At 29.1% G+C, this 12793-nt stretch overlaps 1 protein-coding gene across 1 annotated transcript; it reads right to left on the minus strand.

Moving 5' to 3' along the window:
• Window positions 1-5296: 5296 nt before the first annotated feature.
• On the minus strand, window positions 5297-6526 carry LOC122271601 (zinc finger protein 271-like). The gene has a single exon (XM_071186055.1). It carries the CDS (start codon window positions 6524-6526, stop codon window positions 5714-5716), a length of 813 nt encoding a protein of 270 aa, XP_071042156.1. The 3' UTR covers window positions 5297-5713.
• Between the last annotated feature and the right edge of the window lie 6267 nt (window positions 6527-12793).

Here is a 12793-nt window from a genome sequence, read left to right on the forward strand (position 1 = left end):
CGAAATTATAAACTAAACAATACTAATTACAAATGAAATCATAGCAAAATTTATTATTAAAGGAACTATTACCTCTAATTTATATTCCGATAAATCATCATAATATAAAGGAAATATTTTTTTTATAGATATATTTAATAAATTTACTTCAAGCTATTGTTGTTTCAGTTATAATAGAATTATTGTCACAAAATATCATTTTTTTTTTTTTAAACTCTCGGTCGGAATCATTTGTTTAAAAAGCAATGAGAGGAATTCAACTTAAAATTTTAGTTTGGTTTAATAGTTTTGAAACTCAATATTTTTAATCAACTTTTAAAATTGCTTCACCAACTCCAAATGAAACTAAACATTTATTTCAAAAAAGTTAATTTGTTAACGACCCTTAAGTTACTAGTTTTTTAAAATTTTGATAATTGAATTATTGAACCCATAATAAATTGTACATGGATCAAATCATATCTTTGGAACAATAAATCATCAACAACTCATGCTTCTTATCCACTAACAAAATTTGACTTTCTCTGTGGAAATATATATATATGCGATTCTCAATTCACCTTCAAAAAAGTTCCCGTTTCAAAAATAAAATATTCTTTTTGTTTTCAATACTATTTTTTTTTCTTCAAGAGTCCTAAAAATTCTGAAACAGCAAATCGAGTTGACACTCAATCGAATCGACATTTTAATTATTTTCCTCAATTTGTGGATGGTTGCCGAAAGAGGAACATGCATGCTTAGAGTAATCGTGTGATCTTGACTATTTTGAATGGATGGTGTTTTCAATATAAATGTAAACAATAACAATTTCGAGCTCAATACCAGCTCTAGCTCCGGTTAGAAAGTTTGCAACTGCTTACTACAGCTTGTTCTGTGAGGCTATATTTTAAAACGGATAATTGTTTCCAATTAAAGAAGTAAATTAGATAATTTCTGAGCTCAAATCTGCCGTAATTCTTATGAGTTTGAAGTGAAAATTTGTTTTAGTTATTTATAGATATATTGTTAAAAAAAGGTGACATGTTGCAAGATTTTGAATAACTCGCTTTTTTGGCATATTTCCATTTGTTTATTACTGTTTGCAAGCTGTGCACCATCTTACGTTAGTGTTAGCACCTTTAGCATTGTAAACAGAAGTAATAAGTAATCAAATACCACGTTTGCAAAAATCTCAAAACACAATGATCACTTTGTGAGACAAATGGCTTTAAAATGCACCGGAAACGGTAACTAGGAAAAATAGGCGGTATGGAGCTTGCTGCTTTGCCTAGTGTAGAAAACACCATCCATAGTCTATAACTAAAAACTCCCAAAAATCAAATCAGCAGGTTCAAAATTGGCCTGAAATTTTTAAAATCATAACTTAATAGCTTAAAATGAAATCAACTTCACGGGACTCAAAATGAGGTGGGGATTGCTTATGACGACAGAATCAACTTCCTGGGTAGACGGAATTAGCCCAACTAAAGCTTGTCACAGGGTGTTGTTTACAAAACAGTTTTATTTTTATCTCACTCTCTCTTTTTTCTTTTTTGCCAAAATTGTGTTAACTTTTTAATACAATGCAGAGATAGAAAGATATTTGGTTCGAAAATTGATATTTTTTATTCAAAAATAACAATTTTGTCTTCTATAGAAGTAAACTGGTTCTATGTATAGTATTGTTTCGAAATTTTTCACCTAATGGTTTTTTCCAGATAGGAAATAAAATTATTTAGGATTAAAATTTTTAAGTTTTTCACTAGAGATGCAAATAATTCTTAATCGCTTATTTATTTAATTTTAGTTTTTTTTTTAAACCTTTTCTCTTGAAAAAGTACAAAAAATAAATAATCATTTATATCTAATAAATTTTTTTATGTGTAATGTTGAATTTTTTCAAAGTAATAAACTGGATGCGAAATTTGTATTTTGAATATATTTGCAAGATGCATTTCGCAAAATAAAATTCATACTAAATTTACAAAAAACTATAAAAACACAATAACAAATTGTCTCCGTGTATAGAAAAGTTAAAGCGTAATACAAATAAACTACTATTTTTTCTTGAAAAATTATAAAGAAGCATGATATTTTAATTTTCCTTTTTTGCAATTTAAATATTGTTAAAATTGCTAATTTTGTTTCAAAATTTGCTTTTTCAGTGACAATGAATGAATTATAAGTTTTTTTTTATGATTCAAAATTTACAGAAACGAGTTTAAAACAGATATTATCGGCAACGCTCGTACACGCCACCTGGGAAGAAGACCGGTTCCATGCCTTTGGCCCTTCCCTCTCCTCCTCTTTTCAGTTGTACAGGAATGCACTACGATATTTTTTCCTTTTCTTAATATTTTTCGTATTTAACTGTCAAAAATATCTAATTTTTAAAATTTCCATGACGCTTTCTTTTAGAACTATGTCTAATGTAGTTTTCAGTTCCATATAGTTTCCTAACTTAAAAGATTTTAATCTATTTGAAAATCAAGAGAACAGCTAACGTACTTCCTTCTTCTATGACTCTCCATACACTAATGGTGAAATCATTCGAAATGTTGCCATAGGTAGAGAACTGTGCTCAGCGCCTCCTGTAGCCCATTTCAATCGCCAATAATAATTTAAGATGCTATTTTCTTCTTTTTTTTTAATTAAATATTTCTCTCCCTTTTGAGAAAACTTTTCGTTGGTGCCCTTAGAAAAATAAATAAATTTATGAATGACAAAAAAAAAAGTTTCAAACTACTTTCCTAATTTATACTTTTTTTCCAATAACTTTCAAAGAGAATTATTTTTACTAAAAACATACAATGAAGTATGAATCGTTTTAAAAATGCCATGCTGGTTTGATCGCAGACAGAGGCAATGAAAATGTATAAGATTTTAAATTAAAAGTTTTTAAGGAAATAACGTTTAAAAAAAAATTTCAAAAAATTTCTCTTATTTTTTTAGTTTTAAAATACTTCATTTAATTACTATTAGAAGATATGCAAATGATTTTAAGTACCATCCATTTTTATTTGAATTCCTTTCATACTTTAACGCCGCCCAACTACACAAAAATAAAATTAATTAATTTTTACTCTAAAAATTCGGTTTCAATAAAATAAAAAAACAAAAAAACGTATGTTTTAGATAACGAAGTTAAACCAGAACAAAACAAAATAGGTGGTTTAAACAGGGTTCCAACTCAATTTCCGAAAAAAAAAATTCCCTGACTTTTCCAAGTAAATTTCAATGAAAATTGAGACCATATTTTCATCAGAAGACTTTGATTCTTTTATTTTTTTGTGAAATATAAGATTTTCTGTCTAAAACAATATTATTTTTTGAGGATAGGAACATTTTACTATAAAAAAATAATTGTAATAGATGTAAGAATTATTTAACTCTATCTCAGTAACTGATTACTAACAATTCCGAGACTGGTTATTTTCCAGGCATGATATAGGAATATTCCAGGTTCTTGTCAACATATTGCAACTTTCCCCGATTTTTGGAGTTGAAATAAAATTCCCTGACAATTTCAGGTTTTCCCTGCTCTCCCTGACCAGTGGGAACCCTGTTTAAAGAACAAAAATTATTATTAAAAAAGAATAACCTATACAGGGCTACCCTTTATAACTAAATTCCTTTCATTTCAAAGAATAAAAAGAAAAAAAGGCATTTCATAAAAAAAAAGATCATTTCAGAAGCAAGGATTTATTCAGCAAAATGAATAAATCCTTGAGAGAAACTTAATCAAAAGCAAAATATTAAGAACTGTAAAACGGTCTTTGTAACAAAATAATAAAGTTTCAGATAGTTGACGATTCCACCCCCCCCACTCGTTTTGATCATCACGTTTGATGGCTTTGAACCAATCCTATCAATTTTTCGTCTTTCGGTACATTAAAAAAAATTGTATATGTTGTAAATGCTGTTACAACGTGATATAAAACAATACTTGTTGAGAGTGCTTGGAGTTATTTTTGAGAATTTTTATCAATGTTCTACGAAAGACGGTATGCGATTTCACTGTATCAGAAGGTGATGGGAGACTCATTGGTTCTATATTCTGACGTCATCATCCGAGATGGGAAAACTGAGTGTTAGGGGGCGTGGCTAATCGAGCAATTTTAAATATTCATTACAAAATAACTTAAGGTTGTTGTTGTTAATTTACGTCGCACTAGAGCTGCACAATGGGCTATTGGCGACGACAAAATAACTTAACTAAAATAGGTGTCAGTTGTCATAAAAAGGTTTGAATTTCATTTTAGAAAATAAAATAAATACCACGCAGGTTCCTCGTTGCATCTTAGTAAGTGAAAATTTGATAAGGAGATCAAAAGATAGTCAGCCATTACGTTTTCTAAATGACGCACTGTACATATATATAATTATACAAAAATATAATCACGCAGCAGTGATATAAGATTACAAAAGTGAAATAAAAATAACATAAAACACAATGAATAAAACTGTATGTATCTAAGGGTGGGGCAAACAAACATAGTTTTCGTATCCAAGTTGAATAAACTAGTCTACTTACCTAAAAAGTCAAGTTCAAAAAGTTTCCGTAAAATTGAAGAATATTTAGGGGTCACTCAAATCATTTGAATTTTACTAAATACGGATTATTTAATATTTACGACTTTTGTCGAAAATGTATTGGATATCTAAGAATGTTTGTATACTTTAAGTCCATCTATTTTCAAAACAATCTATCATTCTTTAGCCAACTTATAAATTAAACCAACTAACTGGTAATACTTTGTTTTTGTTTAAATTTGTCAAATGTGCCAACTTTTAAAGAAATATGCATCACACAAAACATGTTACTTTAGAGAAATTTCAATGATTGGAGCAGCCACGAAATATTATTCAAATTTGCCTGCTTGAACTTGATTATCTTAGGTAAGTAGACAAGTTTAATGAACAAAGGCACAAAAACTTACTTTTTGTTTACCCACCCGTATACAACTAAACAACTGTAATACGAAAAAACTATTACATTCATTACAAGAGCCAAGTTATTTAAAAAAAAAACACACACACGCACACAAATTCAAGGAATATAATGATAGGTTAAAATATTGTCCTTTTTAAAAATTTAAAACATTACACCACATGAGGAAAATGTCAAAACTGTACTTAAAATTATTTGGTAAAAACCGTTTTATAAAAAAATCAGTATTAATAGTGTAAAATGGTACAACAAGTTGAGAAAATTAAAATGTGTAAAATTATAATAACAAGTGTAGTAATAACAGAAAAAAAAAACAGGATGACAAACTAGCATAAATTTTATGTTTCGTAAAAAGAAGAAAAAAAATCACACTTAAATATGGGATTTATTGCAAATTTTCAGATGTTTTTAAAGGGGGAGAGTGTGTAGGAAATAGCCCAGCTTATTACAGCATTACAAGGATAGGATTTTACCACAAGTATGAGCTTCAGAAAAAAAAATGTATTTTACCAGTATTAACAGAACTGTGTACATTCAAACAGACGTTCTGTAAAAAACTCACATTACATGAACTACAAAAATAAAGTTTCTGATAAGTATGAAAGCGGCTGTGCTTAGCCAGATGAATCCTCAGTGCACAAATATAATTATACACATTACATGAATAAGTTTACGCACCAGTATAAACAGGGCTGTGCTTAGCCAGATAAATCCTCTATATAAAAGTTTAAATACACAATTTACATGAAAAGGTTTAACAACAATACTTTTATTACATGTACTTTAAGAATCAGATTTCTCTACAGTATGAATATGGCTATGCCTAGTCAGAGAGTGTTTCTGTGAAAAACTTTTATTGCATACATTACAAGAATAAGGTTTCTCACCAGTATGAGAGCGCATGTGTGAAGTGAGTTGGCTAGTCCGTGAAAAAGTCTTATTACATGTACTACAAGAATGAGGTTTCTCACCAGTATGAGAGAACATGTGTGCAGTGAGGTGGCTACTCTGTGAAAAATCCTTATTACATATACTACAAGGATAAGGTTTCTCACCAGTATGGACACGTCTGTGCACAGACAGATCACGAGTTGTTGAAAAATTCTTGTTACATGTATTACAAGAATAAGGTCTCTCACCAGTATGAATATGCATGTGCTGAGTCAGATAGCTACTAGATGAGAAACTCTTAGTACATATACTGCACGAATAAGGTTTCTCACCTGTATGAACACGTTTGTGCTCAGACAGATTACTATGAGATGAAAAATTCTTATTACATATAATACAAGAATAAGGTTTCTCACCAGTATGACAGCGCATGTGAGTATTGAGGTGGCTACTCTGTGAAAAATTCTTATTACATATACTACAAGAATAAGGTTTCTCACCAGTATGAGTGCGATTGTGTGTAGTTAGATCACACTTCTTTGAAAAACTCTTATGACATAAACTACAAGAAAAGGGTTTCCTACCAGTATGAGTGAGACTATGTGCAGTCAGATTTTTCATCTGTGAAAAACTCTTATTACATACTTTACAAGAAAAGGATTTTTCATCAACATGAACATCATGTGCAAGTAAGTTGTTGCTCATTGAGACAGATATTCTTCCACGTTGTATTATTTGTGTGTAGCAAAATTAACTTATTACACTTTCACAGGTATTGAAATTTTGGAGAATGCTTCTCTGTTGAATGAATGATGGAAATACTTATGGATTCAAAAGGATCTGAAAGCAAAAGGAAAGAAATGTTAAGTTCGGAAAAAGCCCTGAAAGCACATTGTTAATTAATGAATAATAAGTAAATATAAAAGTCTTATTAATAAGTAATAAAAATTTCTTTCTTCAACCATTCATTGTGGCAGTAAAAACAAATTTTAAGATGTTAGATCTAATGTTTTCGTAGCTATTATTCGAGGTTATCTTCAAGAACCACAAAATGCGAACTTATGTATCAAATTTTAAATAGCAGAACAGGGGGGAAATGAAAAAATATGCTGTTTCATACAGCTTATTACAAAATTTAGTTAAATAGTAACTAGTATTATATAATACTAGTGACTATATAGTAATTAGTATTAGGGATGTAACGAATATTCGGCCACTATTCGGAATTCAGCACTTTTGCCGAATATTCGGCCTAGCCGAATACTGAAGTATATGCTATCATTAATTATTTAGCACCTGTGAAAGCCTTATTGTTGGCATCAAGATATTTAAAATATTACAAAAAATACATCAAGTTGTTAAATTTTTTTTAAAATATAGAAAGTTTAAAAAAGCAAATTTGTTAATATTTATTTCATTTTTAATTTAAAATTTGAAAATTATTTAATTACAAAATTAAAATTTCTAAAGTGAAACTTTTTAAAAAGTTCTTCATTTTCTGGGTTTTAATAATTTTTCTGACAAAAAAGAAAGTTTAGTAGAATACATTTAACAGTAGTAATGAGCTCTTATTTGAAATTAAATAGCATATAAATTACAAGTATAACTATACCTAAAATATGCCATTATTAATTATTTAGATTTATAAAAGCCATATTGCCCTGTTATTGGCATCAAGATATTTAAATTATTACAAAAAATAAATCAAGTTGTTGAAATTTTTTTAAATATACAAAGATTAAAGAAGCAATTTTGTTAATATTTATTTCATTTTTAATTTAAAATTTGAAAATTACTTTAGTTACAAAATTACAATCAAAAGAGAAATTTTTAAAAAGTAAGTATTCGGCCTAAAATTTGGCCGAATATTCGGTATTCGGCCCCATCACTATTCGTTACATCACTAACTAGTATAATACAGTAACTAGCTTCTGATAAATATTGTAGAGAAAATTTGGAAAATCATGCATTTTTTGTTATTTAGAACAACAATCAAAATGGGAAAGAAAAAAATCTCTTTTTAAAAAATAGAGCACTTTTACAAACACCGAATAAATATGGCACTTTCAAGAGTTTTTAAAAAACATAAATAAAAACATACACCTTTAATCACTTTTTAAAAATACTACATACTTTAAACAGGGTACAATAGTCTTCTTTAATTCCAAATTGTGTGTACATACAGTATAGTTAAAAAATAAAAATTGTTTATCAAATAAAGTTATTGGAAAGGGAAGTTTGATTGGTGAAAATGAAGGTTTTAATTTTATTAGAAACTTTTCAAATTTATTGATTAAATATGTATCAAGTATGTGGAGAAGATATTAAAATTAAAAAAAAAGAGGTGAATTGCACAAATAGAAAAATAGCAACTGATAAATGGTTTTTCTATTCCGTGTGGATAAAGTATAAAGCAAATATTTCTGTTTTAGCTATAAAATTTCAATTTTAAATGAATAGCAACACATTAAGCATAAACAAAGTAATAACTAAGCACTCATAAATAAATTATTTATTTGTCAAAAAGAAAGATTTTTTTTATCACAGAAAAATGTGAATCAAAGACGACTTTGACTACATTTATTACGAAATTTGCCACTAGAGGCAAATTTATGGCCCCCAATAAAGTTGCCTCCAGTGGCCAGTAGACATCAGCTAAATTTTCCAGTTTTACCCTTTAGGTGCAGTTATAAACCAAATTCTTAGTTAAAAATATGTCATTGTACTAATTGACGACAAATTTTAATTCAGGATAATAAGTTCATAAAATATTGTTTTTAGCAATAAGAAAACGATTAAAATTCGCAATGTGATCCAACACAGAGTTTCAATTAAAATAATGCAGTTCCATTTAAAAGTAAGAATAGTTTTGATTGACTATAAATAATCAACAATAATTCAGCGATGAATTATTTGTGTAGCAATCATAAAATGATGAGAGTTTATATAGTCAAGCTAAGTAGAATTCAAGTTGCATTTAAAGTACTTTGATGAATTGTGTTTTAAAATTATAAAGTTCTAGCTAATTTCAAAGTGGTCACAGTTTTAATAAATGAAAAATTTCTTACAGCCATAATATTGAAATAAAATGCATGAAATAGTTAAAAAGTGACCGGAACTTAAATTATTGTTTAGAGTGGAGTCCTGGTTGTATTTTAAGTTGTTTGGGTAGACTTAAAATTGTCAGAATTTTGATTTATGGTAACCTCAATTTTTTGATATATGATGATATCCTTGCATTCGTCATGAAATTATTAAATGTTGTCACCTGACATAGAACATTCTATTCTGAGAGGGTTTGATTACATTGTTAGAGACACAAAAGTAAGAGAATAATAACATTGTAAAAAGGCACAGTTGCATGTAGGAACTAGTAATCTCAAATGTGACAAAAATGTCCGAAATACAACAATGATGTATCTTTGCTAAGTTACAGATAACAATTCAATTTCAGCAAGAAAAATTTGTTTAGAGCTGAAATTGTAATACACCAGGCATTTGCAGTAAATAAATTCAATGAAAGGTAAATTTGACAAACTGATATGAAATCCGGCACTGACATTTACAGCTTATGTGATTTAATAAATTGTTAAATGGATACGCTGAAGGAACTGTGTTGAAAAACCTATTCGAATTTTGCATTGAAAAATTATAAAATTTGTGTGAATGATAACTTTATTTCAAGTAAATACCAAAGTGAGGATTCTTACTCACTTCAAAGGATATAGTTGAATCTTAACATCAAAAGATTGATAAAGCTTATACCAATCTTAAACTCGTTCTTGAAGAAGGTTGTATTTTTTGGAACTCTGTAAATTTGGCAAATAATTTGTGTACATTTAAACAACTTAACCCCTTCTTTCTCGCTCCCGTAAAAATGACGGGGTAAGGATTCGCCCTCTATTTCTCCAGGGGTGATTGTGAGCCCAAGTCAAAATTCCGGAAAATTTCTTGAGTTACACATACCTATACCATTTACACATATCCATGATGACCTGGAGAAGTAATTAAAATTTACAAATATGTCTTTCTTTCTTGAGTTTATGATTATAATAACTATTTACTGATAAAAAAAATAAATATTAATTATGAATATAAGCTTATAAAGTATCTGGCTCTCCCTTACAAACAAATAAACTGTGTTTTTAAGTTCCACATTTGAAAATTTGATTTCCGGAAATTCTGTGATCAATAATTTTTTGAAAGGTCTGGACCTTCGATCAACGGAAACTTCCGAATCACTGTTAGCGAAAAATCCGGAAATCCGAATTTTTTCCGGAGCACAATCGGCCCTGTTTCTCGCTCCCATGATATTGACGGGCTGGAGTGCTCAGTAATATCAAGCCAATAATAATGAACTAATACATTTCTTTTGCCTGGAAAACACTTTATTTCTCATTTACACACCAGAGTGCAGTACCAGGATATTTTTAAGGTAATTGTAGATAGTTAGTTTATTTTAAACTAGATATTAGCACTAATCAAATATATAATACCAATACAAAAGCCAAAAAAATAGGCACTTTTATGACCCTTTTCTTGAAAGTTAACCGATCGTTAAGGGGTTAAANTCAAACTTTCATTTAATGACATAGCTAAGTGAACTATTAATTGAGCGTAAAGTCAAAACGCAAATTATTTCTTCATAAAGGCAGAACTGTGTTTACTCTTAATGAATGAATATATATATGTATATTTATTGAAACAAAATGGAGGCCAACATGGGTGTTATACTTTGTACTGGAGAAATATGAGTTCTTCTCAAATTTAATTGACAATACCAAGTGAATTTCAATCTTCTTTACTGATGGAGGGAAAAAACGGTTGGGATGAACAGAGTTGCCACGTAAAAAAATGAACAAAATAGTTGCTTTTAGTAGCCTAAAACATGAAAATAATAGCCAAAAACAGGAAAATAATTGCCTAAATAAGAACGAAAATTCATCAAAAATATGACTAAAATTTTGTTAATGAATTAATTGTCATATACCATGATCCATTCAGTCAAGTTGGTAAGAAATATGATAATTTTTATACAAACGTAATTGTTTATACATATATGAAAAGTGATTACTCAAATTCGAAATTCACGCATCGTAATATCATATTAAAATTATTTTTTTTAAATCATGCGGAACTTCATAGATGAAGTCTGTGCAGATTGAACGAATTAAAAATTGAAGACTTAAATTTGCAATTCAAAATTTTCAACATTTTTTAAGGAAAAAAAAGTTTAGACTGTTCAGAAACTATCTTGTGGGATGCAGATTTTCCACTTTTGCTTAAAAAAAAAATTATAATAATCGCTAGGAGTTCAGAAAAGTCTCCAAATAGTCTCCTTTTCCTGAAAATAGTTGCTTTTTTAGCCTTTTCAGGCAAAAAAAGTTGCTATAGTCGCCTCATGCCAAAAATAGTTGCAAACAGTTGCTATAGTCGCCTCATGCCAAAAATAGTTGCAAACAGTTGCATTTTAGTCACCTGTGGCAACCCTGGATCAATTACTTGCCAAGTAATCGCAATATTCTTGTTGGATTGATTTGACAAATTACTAACATAATCTGTTATAGAATGCATTGGCGAAGACTATCAAAATCGTCTTTATCAGTGTGGCAACAGCGTTAGCATAGACAAAGATCCTCAGAAGTTAAATTGTTATGTCGTTAGCATGTTCTTACATTGACCGCTTAAATTAGATTTCTGATTCTTGCAAGAAACCAAAGCAATGTATGTATTAAATTGATAAGTAATATCGCAAGAAGTGTGCGAACACAGGAGGAAAGTACTTTGAAGAAATAAAATTATTGTTTCATTCTTAAAATAATCTGTAATTGACCTACTACGGTAACTTTTTGATTCCACTACATAATTATGCATAAAATCAAATTTATAAATAATAAAAGATAGTACTATTTTAAATAAATAAACAATTATGTTTTTGGTCTAGATTTGCCTTTATTTCATAACATAAAAATTAGTTTACTATACTAAGGCAAGAGAAGAGGTTTGTTTAATCTAAAATGACTTTTTTCTAATTTAACTATCTACTCTAAAAATTAATAATTGATAGCATAGCTTTTAGTGTACTCTTGATATCTTTTAGAGATAGTCAAAAAGAGCTCTCTAAACAAAATATCCCCCCTAAAGATTTCACTGTAATAAATATAACATTACGTTTCTTGATTCACATTTCTTACCGAAGCAATCAGTGAAAAACAACACTTTCTTCCTTGATGCAGGAGGGTTTATTTTTATACTATTACGCCTTGGGACCTAATTCCAAACCATTACTTCACAAAATCTGCTATAAATATAAGTATAATACATAAATACTTATCGACAATTATATAGTTTTTTTAAACTATTTAATTCATTTCATCGTGATAAAAACCAAATTTTGAATACTGATTATTTGTTGCTATCTATTGTTTGCCAAGGTTGCTATAGTTGCGGCGTGCTCTCTGCTTATAGCTCTGCGTTTCGATAGGTAAGGCTTAATTCAGGTTGGGGCTGGGTAGATAGCACAAGGTTGAAACGAACTACAGTCGAACTCGTTTATGGATGGGTGATCGTGTAAAGCTAAGGGTGGTGGCGCTAGTGGTAAAATTGCTCTTTCAGGACTTCCGGGTTACTGCTTTCCGATTTTGACGCCGCAGATTTAAAAAACGCGCCATCATGTTATTGCATCATATCTTTTGCAGTATTTCACATGTACCGAGTTCTTTCTTTCTGCCTTTAAACTTCAGCATTATCATATTAATATTATAATCATTAGAATATTTTCTAATTAGGATAACTTAAAAAGATATTTTATTCAAATGTAGCCAAATAAGGGATAAAATACAAAACATGGCAAACCTTAAGAATTATTCACAATGAGATATTAACTTTCCAAAATTTTTTTTGGCCTTACGACCTCTGAGAATCAATACATTTCTGAAAGCTCTTATGAATGGTACAATTATGTTTAGATTT

This window comes from Parasteatoda tepidariorum, chromosome 10 (assembly GCF_043381705.1).
Source record: "Parasteatoda tepidariorum isolate YZ-2023 chromosome 10, CAS_Ptep_4.0, whole genome shotgun sequence".
Classification (NCBI taxonomy): Eukaryota; Metazoa; Arthropoda; class Arachnida; order Araneae; family Theridiidae; genus Parasteatoda; species Parasteatoda tepidariorum.

Bases quoted from the DNA above. Each gene is read 5' to 3' on its own strand.
- LOC122271601 (XM_071186055.1), bottom strand. From the start codon at position 6,526: ATGAGCAACAACTTACTTGCACATGATGTTCATGTTGATGAAAAATCC.